General features: G+C 47.5%; 4 protein-coding genes across 6 annotated transcripts; 2 read left to right on the top strand and 2 right to left on the bottom strand.

Moving 5' to 3' along the window:
• The first annotated feature begins 63 nt into the window (after nucleotides 1-63).
• BUD31 (BUD31 homolog) lies at nucleotides 64-2,349 on the top strand. 2 transcript variants are annotated; one of them, XM_059826527.1, is made up of 5 exons: nucleotides 64-95; nucleotides 493-672; nucleotides 1,229-1,351; nucleotides 1,592-1,758; nucleotides 2,085-2,349. In XM_059826527.1, exons 2-5 carry the CDS (start codon nucleotides 579-581, stop codon nucleotides 2,133-2,135), a joined length of 435 nt encoding a protein of 144 aa, XP_059682510.1. In that variant the 5' UTR covers nucleotides 64-95; nucleotides 493-578; the 3' UTR covers nucleotides 2,136-2,349. The 2 variants fall into 2 exon arrangements, with proteins under 2 accessions (XP_059682510.1, XP_059682511.1); XM_059826528.1 differs by lacking the exon at nucleotides 64-95 and adding an exon at nucleotides 107-147.
• A 325-nt stretch (nucleotides 2,350-2,674) lies between these two features.
• PTCD1 (pentatricopeptide repeat domain 1) lies at nucleotides 2,675-7,193 on the bottom strand. Its single transcript, XM_009810832.2, has 8 exons — nucleotides 6,726-7,193; nucleotides 6,340-6,480; nucleotides 5,914-6,132; nucleotides 5,191-5,292; nucleotides 4,061-4,816; nucleotides 3,693-3,809; nucleotides 3,180-3,362; nucleotides 2,675-2,958 (listed from the first exon to the last, which is right to left on the bottom strand). The coding sequence occupies exons 1-8, from the start codon at nucleotides 7,191-7,193 to the stop codon at nucleotides 2,779-2,781; spliced, it is 2,166 nt and encodes a 721-aa protein (XP_009809134.2). The 3' UTR covers nucleotides 2,675-2,778.
• Nucleotides 7,194-7,590: 397 nt separating this feature from the next.
• On the top strand, nucleotides 7,591-14,461 carry CPSF4 (cleavage and polyadenylation specific factor 4). 2 transcript variants are annotated; one of them, XM_059826227.1, is made up of 8 exons: nucleotides 7,591-7,693; nucleotides 8,686-8,736; nucleotides 9,247-9,399; nucleotides 10,194-10,289; nucleotides 10,442-10,535; nucleotides 10,998-11,070; nucleotides 11,951-12,043; nucleotides 13,414-14,461. In XM_059826227.1, exons 1-8 carry the CDS (start codon nucleotides 7,591-7,593, stop codon nucleotides 13,480-13,482), a joined length of 732 nt encoding a protein of 243 aa, XP_059682210.1. In that variant the 3' UTR covers nucleotides 13,483-14,461. The 2 variants fall into 2 exon arrangements, with proteins under 2 accessions (XP_059682210.1, XP_059682209.1); XM_059826226.1 differs by having other exon boundaries at nucleotides 11,930-12,043.
• Nucleotides 14,462-15,752: 1,291 nt separating this feature from the next.
• Nucleotides 15,753-17,497, bottom strand: ATP5MF (ATP synthase membrane subunit f). The gene is made up of 4 exons (XM_059826228.1): nucleotides 17,464-17,497; nucleotides 17,264-17,371; nucleotides 16,274-16,390; nucleotides 15,753-15,904 (listed from the first exon to the last, which is right to left on the bottom strand). The coding sequence occupies exons 1-4, from the start codon at nucleotides 17,477-17,479 to the stop codon at nucleotides 15,876-15,878; spliced, it is 270 nt and encodes an 89-aa protein (XP_059682211.1). The 5' UTR covers nucleotides 17,480-17,497; the 3' UTR covers nucleotides 15,753-15,875.
• Nucleotides 17,498-21,674: the final 4,177 nt, after the last annotated feature.

Here is a 21,674-nt window from a genome sequence, read left to right as displayed (position 1 = left end):
AGGGGCGGGGCCACGGGGCGGCCCGGCTGCGAGAGGCCCCGCGGGTGACGACGGCGGCGGCGCGACGGCGGAGCGGAAGCTGCGACCCCCGGCAGGTGAGCAGGACCGCGGGCTCCCCCCTCCGCCGCCAACACGGTCCGAGCCCCGGTGAGTCCCGGGGGCCGCACTGGGGCTGGCGGGGCCGGGCCGGGGGGCCTCGCCAGGGTTTTCAGTAGGAGCGGGGGGAAGTTGTTGGTTCCGGGTAGCCTGGAGTGGGGGAGGGGCGGCTGTCCTCTCAATTTGCTGAGGAGAAAAAATGATTTATTGTGGTGGTGCGGATGTAGTGCTCATCCCAGGGCCTGCTGGTGTCCCCAAGGCCGCATTGGGCGAGATTTTGCCTCTTTCACGAGCCCCATAAAGCTAATTTTTATCATCGAAGTGCGAAATGGCAATGGGGCACAGAAATCTTAGGAGAACTGTATCTAACAACTGTTTTCCTTTCGTTTTTTCCAGTGGCTCTCAGGACTTTGAGCACCTGCACGTTTGAGCGCAGGCAAACCCTCGTTCCCTCGCCTTTCACCTTCCTTGTTTCCGAGGCAATGCCCAAAGTGAAGAGGAGCAGGAAGCCTCCCCCGGATGGCTGGGAGCTGATTGAGCCAACACTGGATGAGCTGGATCAGAAGATGAGAGAAGGTAAGCGGCACAGCCGGATGTTCTTAAGGGTGTGTCCCTGAAACAAACTCATCCTTAACTGCATCAGGAAGCATAGCTTCTCCTGCAAATATAGATTGGCCTTTTTTATATCTCTACCTTGCAGCGAGACTGGGCAAGTACTGGTCACTTTTCTCTGGGTGTACCCAGGTTACAGAAGACAGAAGTTCGGTATACAGTTTAGGGCACTCCACAGCCAAACCCTGGCTGAAGGTCACTGGTGGGTACGGAGGGACTGGCAGTTCTTGTCCATGCTGTTGCTCTGGTCTGACAAGCCAGGGCAGCCCTGAAGTCACCTGTCATCCCAGTGTGGGTCACATCATCCCCACTGTCTGTCTGTCTTTATTTTCATTTCCTGAAAGAGCTGTTCCAGGTCAGGTCCCTTTCATTTGACTCTTCTCCCGTTAAGTTCAGTCTTATCTCTGTAATGTATTAAAGTTATGAACGTTCTTGGAACAGTTTATTGCAAAGTGACTAAGGAAATAAGTTGGCCTCCTGAAATGGGCATCTGAAACCTGGTGTTTGTGTTCCCTCCCAGCGGAGACTGAGCCTCATGAAGGGAAGAGGAAAGTGGAATCCCTTTGGCCTATCTTCAGAATTCATCACCAGAAAACACGTTACATCTTTGATCTCTTCTATAAAAGAAAAGCTATCAGCAGAGGTGAGGAATGCAAATGCTTTACCCTGGGCAGGGGAAAACACAATGGAGTAAGATGTCTGCCTGCGGATGTGCCTGAACTGGGGCGTTGGTGGGAAGGATCAGGTTTCTGGGGAGGGAAGATGGAGGGAAGGCTGGCAGCTGCCTGGCTTTAACTGCTAGTTACTACAGCTAGTAATTCCTGATAGTGAGTCTTCTAACGCTTGCTGGGAGCTACTTGTGATAGTGTCTGCTCCTCTACAGAGCTCTATGAGTACTGCATCAAGGAAGGATACGCCGACAAAAACCTGATTGCAAAGTGGAAGAAACAGGGCTACGAGAACCTCTGCTGCCTGCGGTGTATCCAGACACGGGACACCAACTTTGGAACCAATTGCATCTGCAGGGTCCCTAAAAGCAAGCTGGAAGTGGTAAGGGTTTTCAGCTTGTTCCTCTACTTGTCCGGTCTAACTCCTCCCAGGGACAGCAGAGGAGGTAGTGCTGTTCTTTCGGGTGATTTCCTCTAGTTCTATAATTTTCTGTTTTTGATGGTAGAACCAGCTAGATACCAACTCTAAAGTTACCGCCAGCTTTGGCACATGGTCATTTAAAGTCGTTAAAGTATGGGAAACAACAGAAAACTAGATGGTAGAAACCCTTCCCCCACAGACCTGTTCTCTGCCTTGAGGCCCAAGCCTGCTGATCTGTCCGCTCACGGTAGCTTGGCTGAAATACCCTCCTCCTGTTTCTTTTCCAGGGGAGAATCATTGAATGCACTCACTGCGGATGCAGAGGCTGTTCTGGGTGAAGCCTTTAGCCATAAGACTGCTTCTTGAACTCTGAGTGATATCATCCTACACAATGGACTATTAGCACAGTTATAACCACCTTCTGTGTGATTGGGTATTTCTGTATAGCAATTAAAACAGCAACATATTCACCTGGATCATGTATACAATGGTGGTTGTTTTGGAGTAGGTTTTGTGTAGCTGTTTATTTTAAAATAAAGTCTGCCCTCCTGAGAGTGGTGCGATCTTCTGACAAAACATTTCTATGCCCCTTTTCTCCTGTTGGATGTGTTTTGGTTTGTTTGTTTTAAGGTTGCTCTATTTACTGTGAGGTATTCTAAATGTGGGTTGTTTGTAACCAGCTCTTATCCCTCTTTCTCAACTAACTGGATTTCAAAGGCTGTGTGGAAAGGAAATAATACACTTCTCAAAACTCCAGGCTGATTTAAGCCCTCCCCTGATCTTGTGTAGAAGGAAGCTAAATTTCACTGGAACTCTCTGCTAAGGTTTGTAACCTGGAATTAGTGCATTTGTTATGTAGTTATCGCAAGAACCTGTATTCATGGAAACACAAAGCAGCTTTACTACAAGACAGTTTAAGGGAGCAAGTGCCACATTATTCCAGCACAAGGAAGATGCAAGGCTTCAGCATCCTGCTCACCGCTACCTCTGCCCGGGCTGTTCCTGCACGGCCTCTTCCTTACTGTCATCTACCGCACCTTTCGCTGTTCTGTATTTTTCCCAAGGATGGGGGGTCTCCTCTCCTGCCATTACTTTTAACCACCGATAGTAGTAGCCACGGAAACCATCAATTTTCTCCAGGTACGGGTTCTTTGACTTATACTGCAAACAGAAATCCAACAAAACAAGTTTCTATTAAAAGAGAGCTCACTTCAATACCAGCGTGCAATAGCTACAAGCTGCTACTAAAGAAACAGCTCAAGTAACTGTCAGCCAGATCAGACAAACCCAAAGGAAAAAGGCTTAGGCAAACATCTACGCTTCCCCTCCTTGTTGGTGTCCCTCGAGATGCCTTCACACTCTGACCAGGCGTGGCTACTTACCCTGTCAAATTTCGGAGGGTACTGTGCTGCGAACTCCAGCTGGCGTATGATAACTTCATTGGGAGGCACCTGGTTATTCCTCATGTCTCGCAGGATCTCTGTGAGGTAACTGTAATCCAGCCGCCTCATGGCAGCAGCAATGAGTGTGCTGTAGATATACTTGTTGGGAGTTACTCCAGACCTCTGTAAACAACGAACACTGAAGTTAAACTGGTTTATCTGCTGACTAGCGCAGGACTCCTAGAAGGAGAAGGCACTTCTTACCCAAGGAGCAAGGCTCTCGCTCCAGAACCCACGGAGCAGCTTCTACAGTGCCAGCACACCCCTTCCCATGAGCCCCCTCTTAGCCCAGCGCAGGTGTAGGACAGACCACCTGAGCTGGCAGCTACTCTAGAGTTGCATGTTTTTGGAGTGAGAACACAACCACTCACCACAGAAACCTCAGCAGGTCTTTTTAGAAGCATTAACACTTCAGTTTGCCTCTTCCTGCAGCTCAAACCCCAAGTTTATTACCTTCAAATCTGAGAGTAACTGTAGTCCATCCTTCTCTCGGTGGCAAGCAATTGCCAAGTTACAAAATGTCTGGAGGTTAGGTGATAGTCCCCTCTTCACTAGAGCTGGCAGCACACTCTGCAAGATACAAGTGTTGACATCAGTTTCCAAAGAGTCTCACTGTAGCTTTCCAGACAGAGAGCTGAAGGTGCTAGAACAGAATCCATAACTACTTAGAAATCAACCTGAGCACTGGTTTGTGGAAAACAGTGTGAGATTCCCCGTTTCTATTGCGGATAGTGAAACAGGTCTCACAGCAAAACACAGGTTAACGCTGGAGGCCTGAGACAAGGAGATGGTGACAGGGCTGGTTCTGAATTTTTCCTCACCTTTGCTCCTTCCAGGTCTCCCTGTTTACTTTTCTTCCTTATTAAAGTGTTAAAGAAGGTCACATCTACTTTGACTTTATGTTCATCTAGGAGTACCAGCAAAGAGGACTCCGAGGGGCTTTGGGGTTCCACCAGCTCAGCCAGTAATGTAAATGTTTTAATGTTGGGTTCTGCATCATCCTCTTTCATTTTACTCAAGAAGCCTTCCACGTTCCCCATCAAAGCCAGTCTATCGGATGGTGTGGCCACTGTCCCCAGGGAAACCACTGCTGCGTCAGGCATCCTGGAATCCAGCAAGTTGGGCAGGTTGCAGAAAGGCAGCTTCTGGCTTAGGTGTGCTTGTTCCTGCTCCATCTTGTTCTGGCCTCTCCTCATCAACGCTCCAGTCCTGCTGTGAGCTATGCTGGGGCTGTTGAGAGTAGGTGGTTCTGTTTCAGCCTGATTCACATCTTTATTTTGTTGCTGAATCAGTTCTTCAGGCACCAAACTCTCCTGAAATAATTGCTTTTCCATAGCTTCCACATCTAGCTGGACAGCAGCTGCAGCCTCTGATCCTTTCTTCTTCTGATTTTTTACCTTTTCCTTCTGCCTCCCGGGTGTAAGCCTTAGCTGAGATGAGTTCTCATCGGTGGGTCTGAGCAGGAGTTCAGAAGCCACGACTGGATCACCTATTCCACAGTCTCTCGCAGCACGCAGCATCAAATTGTAAGTGTGGCTATCGGCCTTTATTCCAAGTTTAGTCATTTGTTTCCAAACCTGCAAAGGGGAAGATGAACACCAGATGTAGGTGATATTAAATAACAGGAGCATTTCTAGCAGACTGTAAGTGTATCTACTGTGCTCACTGTTACAGTATCTACCTGCAGAAAAGGAGTGAGTTTACAGCGTGACAAGGCGAGATGCCACTTAACAGCCACCTCAAGCTAGCACAGTCTTGCGAGATCATCCAGGGTGGTTTATCAGTGTGCAAGATGTCCTGATGGAAGTCTAGATTACAGAACTTGTCCTAGGAGGAGCTGAACTCCTCCTATTTCATCAGCTCTGATCAACCTGTTGCCTTCCATACATTCAAGTGACGAGTTACGATACGGAAGCACTTTTTCCTCCCCACTTAGAACATGAAGACAAACCTGTAAGGCGTATCGGAAGCCATTTTCGCTGTCCTTTATGCAGCTCATGAGAAGGAAGCTGAAGGTCTCGGCTGTGAGAACATGGCCCTTGTGCACGATTTCCTAAAAGAGCAGAGAGAGCATTAAACTTCCTAGTCACCCCAACAGTCTGTCCCAGCTAGCTGTGAAGCTCAAATACCGCTGTTGTCTTCTGGGGATACAGCAGCAACAAAGCATTGGGTGAACTCCCACTGCTGCGAGCAGAACGATCGCTTCAGGAGAAAGAAAGCCCTGAAATCCCAGCTTCTCCCTGATGGGAGCTACAGGGAATTCGGGGGCAGGAACAGCAATCCTTTTAGCTACTCCCAGACTGGCCCTTCTGAGGAGAGCTGCTCTAAGAGCTCTGGAGGAACTAAGTATCAATATATGGATCTTCAAAACAAACTGAGACAGACACAGTAGCTGTGAACCCCACAACAACTTTGTTCGTTAAGTCTTTAACACACCTGACCAAAGTTTTTCAAGTCAACCTCTGCAGCTGCCTCCTTTTATGTACTTAAGCTTAAAGTTTGGTATGTACCAAGATGATGTCATTGTGTGAGACCAAGGATCAATGAAATATAAACACGTCATCTGTAATCACCTCTGCTGGAAATGAAATAAAAAAGTCTATGCAATATGGCAACTTCCAGGAGCTTTAACCAGAGCAGACTACACTCAATAGGAGAAAAGTCACGTCTTTACCTTCAGTACATCAAAGCACATCCTGAGATCCGAGCACAGGGCACAGACCTTCAGCAGCGCGTGGTAGGTGATCAGGTTCAGCTCTTCATTTTTGTTCTTTAACTGCTGCCGCAATTTGAGAGCGCTCTGCAGGCCCGAGTCTTTCCACGGTGATTCGGCACAGGCATTGAACAGGGCGGTGTAAGTGGCCTCGGTGGGAGTTAAGCCTCGTTTTTTCATCTGAGGGAAGAGCAGAAGAATTGGAACTGGCTTTTTAGGAAAGGACTTCTAGAATTTCATAATTCATTTTTAAGAGTTTCAGGCTAAGAAGATGCAAACACTAACTCAGAGGCATTTTGGAGATAAAGTAACGTGACCAAATGCTTGGATCAGTTTTAGCTTAGAAAACCTGATGAAGGTTTGAGAGAAGGGAGAACTTAAACCTACATCATTGTAGAGCCTGAATGCCTTTTTCACGTAGCCGACCCTGCCACAGCCGCCAATTAGAACAGTGTAATTGCTTTCTTCTGGCTGCACACGCTCTTCCTTCAGCATCTGCACCTCAAACAGCTCCAGAGCCTCCGCCAGCTACAGGGAAGAGGAAAATCCATGATGAGGCAGCAACAGAATCGATTACAATGGATATTAATATACGCAGCTGTGGGCAGGTTGTGGTAGAAGTCCTACAGAGCACGGGACTCCTCACAAATTCTTATTTTACTTTTTTCTGTGAAGATACTAAGCAATAGGACAATACAGATGGGATGGAATTGCGGAGTTGCATCTTTCATCAATGCTATTAAAAGCCAAGTAAGGGAAGAGCTGGAACAAACCTTGTCATCTTTGATGAGGGCCTTGCATTTTAAGAAGTACCAGTACGGGGTGTTCTTAGGACCACGTCGAGGTTTTCTTTCCGGTTCTTCCTCTCCCTCTTCTTCAAGCTTTAAATTCTGAAAGCGCGATGTGGTTTTGTGATAGTATTTTCTTGAAGAAAATTTATTAGACAGCGTCCCGAACTCCACGCCTTCATCGTCTTCCTCCTCCTCCTCCTCCCCAACAGCTTCAGCGCAGCTGCCAGCATCGACCTCTCTCAGATCGCTACCGGGCAGCTTGCAGGACGCCTGTGACGAGCTGAACGGCCTCCAGCCCGGCAGTGGCCCCTGGCCTGGGGGCCGGAGCAGGCGCGGCGCCTTCCCGGGCTGCTCGGGGGCTGCCCACCGCCCCCGCGGGACAGCGGAGGAAGCCCACCGGCACCGCGAGGCGAGCGGCCCCAGGGGGACGAGGAGCCGCATGGACCGCATGATGTGCCCGCGGTCAGCGGGAGGACGCGTCCCCGACCGCGGCGGAGCGGGGACCAGCCCCGGGCCCGCACCGGCCCCGCTCCGCTCGCCTCAGCCGCGGCGCCTGCGCGGGCGGAAGGGGCGGGACCGGCGCGGACCGGCGCGCTCTGATTGGCGGAGGCGCGTGCGTGCGCGCTGCCCGCTGGGCGTCGAGGTCAGAGGTGACTCCCGGCATTCCGCGGGCGGGCGGCGCGGGGCGGCGAGGTGCTGCCGCCGCCGCCTCCCCTCACCTCAGGCGCTGCCGGCGCGGAGCGGAGCGGGCCGGGCCGGGCCAGCCCGGGCCCGGCCGCCCGCTGCCACCACCACCACCACCATACCCCCCCTTCCTTCCCGCTGCCGCCGCCCCCCAGCCGCCACCATGCAGGAGCTCATCGCCAGCGTGGACCACATCAAGTTCGACCTGGAACTGGCCGTGGAGCAGCAGCTGGGGGCGCAGCCGCTGCCCTTCCCCGGCATGGACAGTGCGTGCGGGCACGGGGCGCTGCGCGGCTCCCCCCTCCCCGGGGTGCTCGGGGCCGGCTCTTGGCCCCCGTCCCCGGAGCCGTCCTCGGGGCTGGGGCCGCATCAGGGCTCCGGCCCGGGAGGAGCCCGGGTTTGGCTGGGGTGGGTAGGAGGGAGGGAGGGAGGGAGGGAGGGAGGTTTCCGGGGGTCTGAGCACCTTGCTCAGGTCTTATCCTCAGATCCACCCAACTTCTGCTTTCCCTGTGAGACTTCTGTCTCAATCCAGATGTTTTTCTTTCCTACTTAATGAAAGTTATAGTCAGTACCCAGCCAGGCTGGAAAATGAAAGTTGAGGCATTATCGTGAATAAACATCACTTTCCTGCACAATGCTTTATTATTTATTTAATTCCCTTTTGATAGATGAGGCATTTTGATGGCAGGAAGACTTCATCTTTAGGTATATCTGTGGCCTGTTCTCTAGATCTTTTCCTCCAGTCTAATAATCTGACACAGGTAGTCTTGGGAGATTCAAGGAGATTCGTAGTTTGCTGAAATTTTCTGGCCGGGCTACTAAACTTGTGTTTTAACTCCCTCGAATGTTGTGGTTCCTGTTGGTCAGGATCAGCAAGGGATAACACACTCATGGTTGTTTCAGGCTGTTCTGGTCAAAACATATAAGACTCTTGTTGCCAGGACTGTAAACACAGGGTTCACTGACATGAGTGACTTAACAGCAGAGGAAAAACCAGTCAATAAAACCTAAATATCTGTAAAGCAAAACAAGCACCAAACCTCTGCAAATTCCTCTTGGTGTCCCCCAGGACAAATACAGATATTTGCCAGGGCCAGAGTTGAACAAGGAACTTGTGTGGGAAAGTAAATTCCCCAAACCAAAACACTGCTTTTCTTTTGATGTTGAGGACCAGATAGTCTTTCTGGGGAGGGAAATATTTTAAAAGTTGATGTGCAACTTTGTTAAAATTAATTTTATTTCTTTGTTCTCTCCACAGAATCGGGGGCAGCTGTCTGTGAATTTTTCTTAAAGGCGGCCTGTGGAAAAGGCAAGTAATATTCCCCATAAAGTTATACTCATGGGGGTGGAGGGGGGAAACTAGATTTTCTAGACTGTCTGCAGTACTCTTGTTTTTTGTGAAGATGGGGGGATAACCTAGACAGAGGATTAAAACAGGATGTTGGAATAACTGCAGCAATGGTGACATAATGATTTTTTTTTTAAGAAGCTGGGAGGTGAATAAGCAAAGCTACCGGTAAAGGAAGGCTTGAACTGATCACACGCAGACCTTGCTGTAGATGTGGCTGTATTAGTAGCTGTGGGTTGTGATTGCCAGGATTAAGAGCTGGAGACTACGGTGCTTGGCTCGTTAGAGGGTAACATAAGACATGTCCCAAGTGGCCATTGCCACTAGAAGCTAAATTCATAAGAAAAAGTGATGCCTTCTGAAATGCCTCTTTCAGAGGGGAACGAAGTGTTGCTGTTGCCCTGTGCCTTCTTGTGTGGCAGATTTTAATTGTTCTTTTTCTCCCCTTCTCCTTGCCCCATCCGTCCGCAGGAGGCATGTGCCCATTCCGACACATCAGTGGGGAAAAGACAGTTGTTTGCAAACACTGGCTACGAGGACTGTGCAAAAAGGGAGACCAGTGCGAGTTTCTGCACGAGTATGACATGACCAAGATGCCTGAGTGTTACTTCTACTCCAAATTTGGTAAGGGGCATTATAGCTTCTACTTAGCGTTCCTTGCTGGTGTGGGAATCTGGTGAGGAGGATCCTGGTACATCCCTCTCGTCCGTCTTCAGAGCATTACAGTTCTTCTGTGTCTGATGATATTGTTAGATTGTACTTTTTCAGATCTGCTTAGTCCATCATCTTACTATCCCCCTAAATTTGTGACCAATAATTGTAGATGTCTTCTCTCTCAAGAGCTTGTCCCTTGGGGGAAGAGGGGGGAAGTTCAAGTTTTTACTGGGTTTTATGCCTAATGTTCTGTTTCGGGAATGAGATGAGTAGGCTGAGCAGTTGGTCTTTGCATGACTCTTATTTTGGGGAGTTGATGAGCAGCAGAGGGCATGGGGGTGCAAAACTTTTATGCACTTCCTTTCCAGCTCTGGAGATCTGGACATAATGAGGCAACTTGCTGTCAGAAACTTACAGTCTTGTAGGTTTCCTTGGATTGAGGTTAGTGCGCAATTTGTAGTTTCTCCACACTTCTGGTGCACTAAATGTTTGGTTTTTGTTATCATGACTGCTCTTTCAAATTTAGTTTCCGCGTTGTTTTTAAAAGCACCCATAAATAATCCGGTCTGGTAGAACTTTACTCACCGGGGGTGAGTCCTTGGTGTTCTTCATCTAGGTTAAGGCAGGCAGTAAGACTGTTGTGCCTGAACTTATAAATATTGCTTACAGCTTTGTGGGAGCTACATGATCCAGGTAATGTTTTGAGAGTCATTTGATCTCGAACCTGCACAATTGACCAAGAAGTGTGTTTGCCTTTGGTACAGGGGAATGCAGTAACAAAGAATGTCCATTCTTGCACATTGACCCGGAGTCTAAGATCAAAGACTGTCCCTGGTATGACAGAGGCTTCTGTAAACATGGTATGTATGTCACAGAGTTACTGCTTCTATGGCTATAAATCAAGGGTAGGGTGTTGCTATTCTTTCTTTGCATAATCTGCTTGTGTATCTGCTACTACTGAGTGCTGGGGTATGTATATGTGGAACGTGAACTACTGAGCTTTGTGTTGCAGGCCCCCTGTGCAGACACCGGCACACTCGAAGAGTCATTTGTGTGAATTATCTCGTAGGATTCTGTCCAGAGGGGCCTACCTGTAAATTCATGCAGTGAGTATGCTTCCAAGCTTGTCCTGTAATCTTGTGTTTCCCTTGTAATCCAGTATGTGTCAAATGAGGGTGCTCCAGTGCTTCCCAATGGCTTTGGAGATTTGGCCAATGTTTAGTTTGTTGTACCGATTTGAGGATATGCGGCAGGGCCTCTTCAGGGAGTTACCCGTAAGACTCTGGAGTGGTGATCAGATGCCATCAGTGCAGTGGGATCACATGGGTTTATATTCCAGAAGATTTCACCGGTAGAGGGATATACTACATATTGGATTGTCATTTTTGTATATGTAATTGCTGAGCATCAGAATGCAAAGAGAAGTGGAGAGGGGGAGGTCTATTTCCTGTGAGCTGAATTTAATTGGCCAAACGTTTGTTTTGTTCTTTGGAGCTACCTGACTGAGCTGATGGTAAAACGTTGGCATATGATTTAAGAATCAATTTTCTTGTTTCCATCTAAACCAGCCCTCGGTTTGAACTGCCAATGGGAACCACAGAGCAACCACCACTGCCTCAACCGACACAAACACAGCAAAAGGTACACGATTTCCCTGTCTCCCCTACACACCCACCCTCAAAGCATTTCCCACAGTGCTTTAAAAGAGGGTGTATTGTCTAGTGGTCAAAACTAGACACCTGGGCTCTTGGATCTGGCTTGCTGTAAAGCCTTGGAAGAAATACTGACTGAACGAGGGAAAACCTTTCCTATTTTACAACAGGGTGTGATATTCTTTTGTAATTAAGAACTTGGAGACAAATCCTTATAAACCGCAAAGCACTGTCCCTTCTCTCTCCTCCTCCCAACCCTCTAATATCCACCATCTGATCACAACAGACTGCTGCTGCCTTCGTCTGTGGTGTTTTGCTTTGTTCTGTTTCTCCCCTCGCCTTGGTTAACCTTCTCAGTCGTTAGTACTGTCCTCCAGCTCAGAGGCCAGCAGTGGCAGTTCTGTTGCTTGGGGCACTGCCTGGCAGGGAGTGTGCTATGCAAGAATTAAGCAGCGAGCAGCCTTGAGTGCTGTTATAGCGACGAAAGCCCCACAATCGCTCCAACTTTACATGGAGATCTAGTCACAGAACACTCCCACCTTACATAGAAGCATGTCATATGTGGTTGTGCAGCAATCTGCCAGTTTTTGTAATCTGTGTGACATCTCTCAGTGATAGCAATGATACTTAAGCAGCCTAGACCTACCCTCTAAATCTGCTTTCCAGAGCAAAGCAGGATCTCTGGGCTTTGTAAGCCTCAGTGCTTGATTTCTTCTCTCTGGTGCTCCAGCTGGCAGAGCACCCACACGCAGATTTGGAGGAAAATTGATCATTTGATATATGGGATGCTCTTTTGCCTTCTTAACAAAATAACAACCGTAAAGGTCTCGATGCACTTAACGAGTCAGAACTCTTCTCCTAACCAACAGAGGACACCACAAGTCATCGGAGTCATGCAGTCTCAAAATAACAACACTGGGAACAGAGGACCCCGGCCATTGGAGCAGGTCACCTGCTACAAGGTAATTCAGAGGGGAGGGACGAGGAGGGAAAGCAGAGCGTGCTAGATTTAAGAAGTACTGAGTGCACGTCACCTGGACTACATCGTGCTGCTTTGCTGCTGGTTGCTTGTCACGGGCAAAGGAATGGACTGTTGTGATGAGGGGTGTTGGTCCTGCAAAAGGTTTTTTTTTCACTGCGTGAACAGGTTCACGAAATGTGCGTTCTGCTCAACAGACATTGCGTTTTGCGCGTGAATACAGCTGTGGGAATTGGCAGTGAGTTCTGAGGCCTCTAGGTCTTTGCCAGCTAATGGACTTGCTGTGGCAATTAAGGCTGCTGTAGGACAGGCTTTGCTCGTCTGCTACTAGACAGGAAACCCTACCACCATGACAGTTAAAGGAGACTGCCAAACTGTACATTTCAAAATAAGAGTTAATATTAGTTTTGTCTCATGAGTTAATTTGCTTACACTTGGTGACTGTAGAAAGGTTTTCTTCTCCCCTGTTAGCGTGGAAGGTCCTTGCGAGTAACAGAAATTGAATATGCAAAGACTGTTCAGTATTTCAGCTGTAAATGCACGCTGTCACTGTCAAACCAAGGAATGAGCTATTCACCTTGGTTGCTCGTTGAGGAGCACCGGTAACGCTTTGACACAATTGAGTTTCCATCTCTGTTTATTTTTCCACAAAAGCCTCAACCCTAGCCACTAGAAAAGGACAAAGAATCTTCCTTGTTCCATCAGCTTTGCCAGTTACATCATTGTACATGCCAACTTCTGTGCCTTAGGTGCTTGTTTGGGTAAAAATTACTGTGATTGGACAGGGATATTAAGTAGCTTAATCCATTTCACTGAAAACCTTTAATAGCGGCTTATTATTTTAGCTGCAAGTAAATTAGATATCTGGAGAATGCTGTAGCATCAGGTACTGGCATTTCTTTCTGCGCTTGAATAGATTCAAGGTGCAAAGTCACGAATCTCTTGTTCAGATGCACTTTTCTCTGTCTAATTCAGGATAGCTGGTCAGGAGAGTCCCTGCATATCTCTGATGTAGTGCATATCAGATGGAGTAGTCTTGGAAGCCTCAAACATTGAAATTACAGCCCTTTGCTGTTTGTAGTGGTGTGCTGAGAGCTCTCTCCTTTGTAGTGCATTATAATAACATGGCATCAGGTTGCTTCCAGCACAGAAGCAGCTTTTGCTCCAAGGAGTGGAAATAGCCCATAAATCGTGTTCCTTGTGACACCGTATTTCACTTCACCTTCTAAATGCAGCATCTTCCGTATGTGGAAAAGCTTCCAAATCATAACAGTTGCCGGCTACCTTAATAAAGGCAGCTAGAGGAAAAAAACTGTAACTGTGTAATAATTCCTCTCTCTCTTTCTCTTTCAGTGTGGTGAAAAAGGTCATTATGCCAACAGATGCACCAAAGGACATCTGGCCTTTCTCAGTGGACAGTGACAGAGCAGAATGAAGAGTGCGAGGGAGCTATTAACACTGAGAAAAGGTTTCTGCCTAGCACTATGTCTTGAACTATTAATCAGGTTGTTTTTTAATGCCATTACTGAAAGAACTGGTCAGAGGCTGGCTGCTGCTAAGCAACATTTTTGTAATTGTCCACAACTTTTTTTATGTTTTAACCTTTTTAAAATAGATTTTGGCCTCCGCCTGTTTTCATTGAGCCCTGCTGAAAGGTAGATCTAAAAGCCAATAGATACGCAAACCCCTCACCGGTGCAGCACTCCACGTAAACGCGTCTTACGCCAGTGTTTCTTTAAAGTGTTTTCCTCCTGCCACTTCTCTTTGGAGAACCTGCAGCGTTTCAGCCCTCCCTGTGGAAGCAGGAAGACTGAGTGGGAAAACTAAAACTTGAAATGCCTTCCCTTCAGTGAGGAAGCAGGGATTCTGCTGTCCTGTAGCTCTTAAAAAGCAAAGTCGTGTTCCCAGGTCCAGCCTGTTGTAGTCGGTAAGCTTGTCCTGGTGGCTGACTTAACGCATCATGTACACCAGGCTGTGAAACTCTCGTCCACTTGCTTTGTTTCTGTGCTTCTTGCTATACTGAAGGATAGCAATTAATCTTCTGGGTGAGAACCGATCAAGGGGAGAATAAATTGGCATCTCTGTGGTTAGCCGAACGACGAGGAACAATGATTGTAGGAAAGCCGCGTCCGTTCTCATTTTCCATTTGCAAAAAGCAAGGCGGGAAATGATCACGGCTTGAAGAGTAGAAATAGAAGAGCCTTGTCTTAGCTCCCCTGTCATCCAGCTCACGCTGAGCAGGTATTTCCATAGCCTAGAGAAGACCAAGAAGTGGAGATGTATATTCTTATGGAACACTGCTTTTAAAAGTGGTAGAGCATTCTTCTGAGAGCAGTTTTTGCAAGCCAAAACACATTCATTTTGTGAGACTATTTCAAAAGGGCCAATGATAAAATGTGAATTAAAAAAAAATTGCACCTACAGTATGAGCCTTATTGATTCTAACCCAACTCTCATTTGCTGACTGCCTTTATACTTTGTTTTTATTGAAATGTACTGATGGAAAAAGCTGGCTGTGAACTTACTTTTCAAGAACAAGGTAATATGACTTGATTAAGAGAAGTGACCAGAGCCTATGTTGGTTTGAATGACTGTGGTTATTTCACAGTGGAGAGTCAGAGTCACTCAAAATAGAAGCTTCAAGCTTAAGTGACTATGGTTATGACAGACCATCAGACACTTCTCATAACACGTTGTGTCCCCGGAGGCTGAACAGCAGCCGAACTAGGCACGTGGAAGGGGAACTACAGCACTTTGGTGCCTGGCTGCCTTCCCCGTCTAGTTCAGCAGTGTGTGGTCTTCACTACCTGGACAGATGGTTCCCAAAACTGAAAGCCTTCCTGTTACCACTTGAAGCTCTTGAGAGATTCTTCATGTCCCTTAAAAAGTGGTTTTCATTCTCCTTCCTATTCGGAAAAGTGCCCAGCTGCAGTTTCAAGCGTCAGCAGGTAACGTTGTGACAGTGGGACGCACTTGCTTAGAGAGGTGTGAGGAAGGTCATCAGCTGGGGCCAGACCCACAGATGCTCCCTGAAGCTGTATTTACACACACAGTGTCTCCTGTTAAAGCCCTCACCACTGCATTTAAGTCAAGAAGCAAAGTTTTCCTTTAGTTTAACTGCATGGACCTTTGTTGTATTAAAGGTGTTTTAAGCTTACACCTGTTCAGGGTAACCTTCCATGTTCTTTTAGTAATGAAAGTAGGTAGTTTTGATAGAAATGGGTTATCAGAGGTAAGAAGCATTAGCATCCCAGTGACAGAACCAGAGTTACACACCTCCTTAAAGCTGAACCGATCTCATCTGAGGCAGCGCACTGCAATGATGGAAAACTGCCCAAATACCTACAGTCCCCAGTGACAGCCTCATGGAGAATCAAAAACATATGGCCATGCCAACAAGCCTCTTAAAGCTCAGATACTGTTCTTTCAAATCAAAGTATTATCTCCTTTCAGCTAGTTGTCCAACCTGTACATAATGCCCATTAAGAAGCAAGCCAATGCTTATTACTTTTATCAAACAGTTAAATAGGAATCCGTTCTAATAGTTTCCCTAGTCCATAATGCAACCCAAGTAGCAGATGCTTTCCTGACCATCTCTTAACTTCTCCCTGAGGGGTAAAACTCTAAGACGATGAACTCACTTGCACAGTACAATTAACAAGTCAGTTATGAGAGTGTCAGCTCAGTAAATGTAAAGTGTATGCACTTTATTATTGGTCATAATAGTACAGATTTTAATATGAATAGTTCTGAAGTCTTCTGTCAGGATAACTGTTCCAGTAGCCAGGTGTGTTCAAGAGCTGCACGTTCACGCTTCAGTGGTATTTCCTGTGGCGGTCATGCTCTGTATCATTCAAAGTAAAGCAAGTTAATTTTATTGCAGTCACAAGAAAAAAATGTCACACCTGAAATTACAGAAAAGAAAGCACTCTAAAAAAATCTGAGCATGTAGTTTCTGTCAGCTCAGACACGCAACAAGATCTATGCTCTCTTCATCATCAAGAAAATACTAGCCATCTGATAACTTAATAGAAGCGTTCAAGTTCTCTGTAGCTAGAAGAAGTCTGCTTGCCCATAGTCCTGGATTCAAGCAGCAACGGTTAGCCGAGTCTTTAATTTTATTTCTAAAACAGCAGTGGATTAGTTGTTTTTACTGCCCCAAGCAATCTTCCAAGCTGCACTGTGCACGCTCAGCTGTACTGCATTTACTTACTCAGGTGACTGTAGCTCCAGATGTAGCTGACAACAACATAACCGGCAAGCACCATGGAGATACCACCGAGGCCCCCCTTCTTGACATTGATATATTTATTGTAGTATCTGTCGTAACCTGCGTAGGAGAAAAGTTTTCGTAGCAGCCAGATGGGCTGCATCTTTTTCTGTGTCAGAAAGAAGCAGCCCGGTTTCACAGAACATCAGGAAATTGTTTCTAATGAAACATCTGAGGGTCTCAGAAGCAAGTCCGAGGGAAGGCAACCTGTGTGTTAGTTAAGCACGGTGAACTCTCAAATTAATAGTGCTAAGCCTTAAAAAAAAAAAAAAAAAAAGGAAAAAAGCACCATTTATCATTTTTGCCTAAATGTTACTGTGACTTTCATGAGCTCAAGCTGCTTTGGAATTACCTAATTACTGTGTACTACTGTATATACATCATGTAGGCACTTGCATTCAATATTTTGTGTTTAAATCTACCTGAATGCCGTATCTGTATCTATAGCAAAGGGCATCAGTCAAAACTTTTGCCAAGCGATCTATAAAAGCCCTGTGTCCTTTCTTATCATCTTTAGGGATCAATTGCAATTTTTTTTTTTATTTACTCTTGATGTTGGGAAACCTCAAGTTTTCAGCAAGTAGGTTCAGGAGTAAGGTCACCCTATTTCCTCTTTATACAAGAACAAATACTGAAAACAAACCTCTGGCGGATAAAGCCCATACGAGAAACAGATTTACAAACGGGAGAACAAGACGCTACAGGCAGCACTGTTTTGGGAAAGCAAAAATCGCCCTGGAGCAGCCCCTGTACTGCCGGAACCCCCCTGCCACAGCTAACATCCACGCCAGCAGCCAGAGATGCTCCTGCACCGATCTGCCTAGCTCCGTCAGAAGGGATTCACACCCTCCCGGTGCTCGCCGGCCGAGGGGCTGCGGAGCTGTTTCCGCAGGGCGGGCTGCCCCGCCGCGGGCCCCCCTCGGCCCCCCTCACCTCTTCGCAGGGCCCCCCCGATGCCGCCGGGGGTGAAGTCTCTCATGGCCAGCCAGCTGGGCAGCTGGCCCAGCTTCACGTCCAGCAGCTTCATGTCCTTGAGGGGAACTGCGGTACAGAGAGAAACACGGCCCAGTCAGGGGGGGAGAGGGGAAGGGAGGGAGGGAGCCGCGGTCACCTTGGCGGCCGGCCGCACTCACCCGGCGGCTGCGCCATCTTGCCGCTGCTGCTGCCCTGCGCCGCCGCGGGGGAAGCCGGGAAGGGGCGCGCCGCTGAGGCTCACGGGAGGAAGGTCAGGCGGGAACCCGGATGTTGGGGCGGGTGGCGCAGAGCTGTCGCCATGTTGGGCGGGTCGCGCGGCCCCCCCCCCCCCCCCCCCCCCTCAGGGCGGGCCCGCTGGGGAGGTGTTGGCCCCGCTGTTGCCTTGTCCCCGTCCCGCCGCCTCACCGGGCAGGTCGGTTCCCCAATGGGGGCTGCACACGCTGCCTCAGTTGCCACAGGCACTGCGTTGAGGCCTGTGCGTGTGGGACCCTGTCACGGGGCGGGGGGCACCCTGAGGGGTTTTCCCTCCTTGTCCCGCTCCAGCAGGTCTCCTCAGCGGCCGGGGCCCTTTCCAGGGGAGGCCGGATGACTGGTGCAGGGTGTCCTCCGATGCCCCAGGGCAGGCCAGAGCCTTGCACCCCACCGTATGGTGCGGGGTGTCGGGTGCCAGCGCTTGCCAGTGCTGCAGACTGTGAGACAATAGCAGAGAGAATTCACAAGTCTTCATCAGTGCCGTCTCAAGAGCTCATCAGCAGTCTTTTGGGGGCTGCTGATGTCCCACAAGTGAACCTTTTCCAGTGTGGTCTGGAGAAGCTGCAACTCTTAATACTGTAAATGTGTATTCACAGGTAGTATAGTGCAACATACATTTAAATTTCTTATCGTATACTGTAATGCAAGAAGTGAGGGCTTCTCAGACCTCTTCCAGGGGTCACCTGCCCTCTCCTGCAGCCTTCTTAGGTGGCTTCAAGGCAAGAGGAGGAATGTTAGACTGTATATTTCACAGGGATTAGGTGGCAGATGAATAATGTATTGTGTGGTCCCATTTCAGTGCCCACTCAGGACTTTTCCCTGTGGGAATATGCTGCGTTTACTACACCTCCTCTGCAAGGATGTTGAAGGCAAAAGGAGAGGCTGGGCCTCAGTATATGGTGGAAGTAAACCTGCATAACCAGAGTGGTGGAAGAGGTAACGTATGAGGATGTGCAGATGAAGACAACTTTTGCCTTCCTGCAATAGGAAAGAGTCACCCGGATTAATTTAATGTTCCCATGTGTCTTTCAGGGGGACTTAGTGCACGCAGGCCCCCAGAAGGGCCACCCTGGGCCGGTAAACCACCTGCAGAGCTGGCGGTGGTGGGGCACGGCTGGGTGATGAGGAAGAGGACTCCAGCAGGTGTCACTCGCCTATAGCAGAACGCAGCTGCTGGAAAGATGCTCTCCATGAGCCTGACCTCTAGAGGTTTTTAATAGTATCATTCAGGTTCATAAAATAGCGTAAGGTTTTGTCGTTGTTTATTGTGCTGAATCTGGAAAGCAAAGTGATACAGCAGGTAACGGGGAGCAGCCACCCACCGCTGATTCTGACAGGTCAGCCAGGACCCCAGATTTCCTAGATGTTAAATCTCCATCCCACAGAGGACTGTTAGAACGGATCAGAGATGATGAAGACTAAATTAAGGACGCTGAAGGGGGCCCACAGGGCTCCTGCATAAACACTGAATTACTAATCTCCGCAGCTTTTACTTCTCTTAGGTCGCAGAGTCTTACTCCACATGCCTTCCTCCTGCCACTGCAGGATTCTTGCATTATAATCTGTAGAGTTTGTGTTACCCGGTATTAAATAAGTTGAGGCATGGGACCTCTGTTGTCTCGAGATATACAGTACTCTGTAATGCATCTTACTCAGAGGCTGGTCTGCATGTCTAGCTTCAGCCTCTATTTTACTGAAATTAATTTATTTACATTGAGTAGTGCTCTCCTATAACATAAAAATAAAAGCAGAAGGAATAGATTACTGCCTGTTTTTTTCTTTTACTTATTAACAGAAAGTAGGATCAGGAAATGATCGTGTGCCTGATCACTTGAAGAAAGGGATCCAAATTTAGTCCCTGATAAATGGGTTAAAAATCCCCCTATTAGATTAGCCTTTATTTTATTATTGGACTTTACCGGTAACCGTCATTTTATTGCTGAAGCGTCCCTGATAAACCACTATGTGGCCTTTTTACAGTAGTTGCATAAAAACATGCTTCAGACTTGCTTCCCTCATTCTTGCAAGGCAACCTATTGTTTTAAATAGGATTACTCATGCAAGGCAGACTAATTCACCTACAGGAAAAAAGCCAATGGCGGGTGCCTCATTTTAAGGAGTTCCCTGCAGAGCAGAAGAGCTGCTCAAACTGCTTATAGCAAGATCTGGGGAAATTTGTTTTGTTAGGGTAGGAATGGAAGTCCATGACAAGGATACGTCTCCAATGGGATTAGGGACAGCAGTGACGTAAACCTTGGCCTGAACTGCCCGCTTTGGTAGAGTAAGAGAGGAATAGTACTGTTGTCTTTATGCCATCTTAATCCTGAACCAAGCAGGAAGAGTTAAATGGTACAGATGTGCGGGAGGTTTTGCAGCACACGTTTCCTCCCTTTGACCCCTGGTGCTGGCCAAAATTCAGGGTCTTGTCAGTTGATCCAGATTGGAGGAGGAGTGATGAAGAAAGGTATTTCTGATGTATTTCTGTTTGCTTACAAGAATGCTCACAGCCCTCCTTTCCTGAACACAGAAGAAATCACGCAGTTGAGAGCCAGTTTCCTTGCTTATAGCTCCAGACCTTCTCCAGGCAGCAATGTGACCCCAAATCCCTCTGCTTCTTGTATTCAGTCCAGGTTTTATATCAATGATTGTTCAGGCTGTTTGAAGTTTCCGTTCCCTGCCTGTTTCAATATGCTGTCTTTCTGTCTCCTCCTCCACCTGAACTGTATTGTCCATCCCCACATAACCTTCTTTCCTTTTAATATCCTACCCAAAACTGTCCTCGCAGAGCCTTCAGGTACTTGAGCAATCTTGTGTTGTGGGTGGAAACAGACTTAATGTCTCCTTCAGCTACCCTAAATAGAGGAACGCAGTTAAACTTACCAGTTTCAAGAAGGTTTAACCCAACCTCTAAAAATAAAAGCCTAATGGAGTGTTGCCCTGAGGTTTTCATCTTACTGAAGACCCCTCTAGAAAATGCTGTGAAGTTTATAAGTAATGGCATGGAAATAATAGGGAGTACATCATTCAAAAAACCTGGAGTATTTTGCAAAAGACATCAATAGATGCGAAAGAGGTTTCCTTTTTCCAGTAGCAACTGTAACACATAATATTGCAGCTTTCAGACCAAAGATTCAGTTGTGGCCTGAAAAGTTAAGTAGCACTCTTCATTAAAGTTTCTGAAAAGGAGAAGTAAAAAGCATAACACAAACTCCCTCAGACTGTAAGATCTTAGAGGCTGGGATCATTTTTTTGTTCTGTGTGCCTCCCTTTGAAAACTCAGGGTCTCACCTGGGCCTGGTGGTCAGTGATACTATAGTAGTATGCAGCCACAGTGTCCATAGGTGTGTAAAGTAGCACAGAGTGGCCTTCAAGAAGGTCAAGAGACGAGGATTTACCTAACTGATCCTGCGCCCACTGAAACTGATGACAAAGCACCCAGTGCTTTTAATAAAGGATCAAACCTACACAAGTGGACAGATAAGGTTCCGAAACATGCGGTTTGGCATAGGATGCTTCTTGGCTCCTAAACGCTTATTTCAATCTGATGTCTTCCCACTGTCACAGGTTAAACAGCTGCAGCCATCAAGGAGAAAGAGAAATCATGGGCTACCAGCACTTTCAGAAGCTCAATGGAGAGATGCATGTTTTATTAACCGGTAATTTGGAGAAAAGTTATGGTCCCAGGTAGCTTGATCCAGTCTGTTATTTTTTAATTGTATGAGCAGTTTGATGTGGTGAGAGCAAGGCAGCTACTCAGCGTAGGTCTCAACCTCATTCATCTAAAATTGTGCTTGCAGTGGAAACCAGACTCCCGAGTTGAATAGGGTGAGAAAGGGGTGTGGAGTTTGGAATCTCTTCCATGGTCAGACTTCCTCAGGAAAATGGTGAATTGCCTTGCGTAGATAATAATACCTAGGAATTGACCCAGCAAAAGCAGTTGAGAGAATTAACCTATGATTGTAAGCGGATTGCTTGCTCTGTGTTATTACAGAGCCATTTTCCTTAGTCAACCTCAAAACACTTTACAAAGGAGATCGCTTACCAATGATTAATAGTTTAGCATGTACATAGTTCTTTTCTCCTTCACAGCACTTGAGTATCGATACATCTTCATGCT

The sequence above is a fragment of the Gavia stellata genome, chromosome 18, assembly GCF_030936135.1.
Source record: "Gavia stellata isolate bGavSte3 chromosome 18, bGavSte3.hap2, whole genome shotgun sequence".
NCBI classification, from domain to species: Eukaryota; Metazoa; Chordata; class Aves; order Gaviiformes; family Gaviidae; genus Gavia; species Gavia stellata.
The sequence above is the reverse complement of the archived record's forward strand: the minus strand, read 5'-3'. Positions and strand labels throughout refer to the sequence as shown.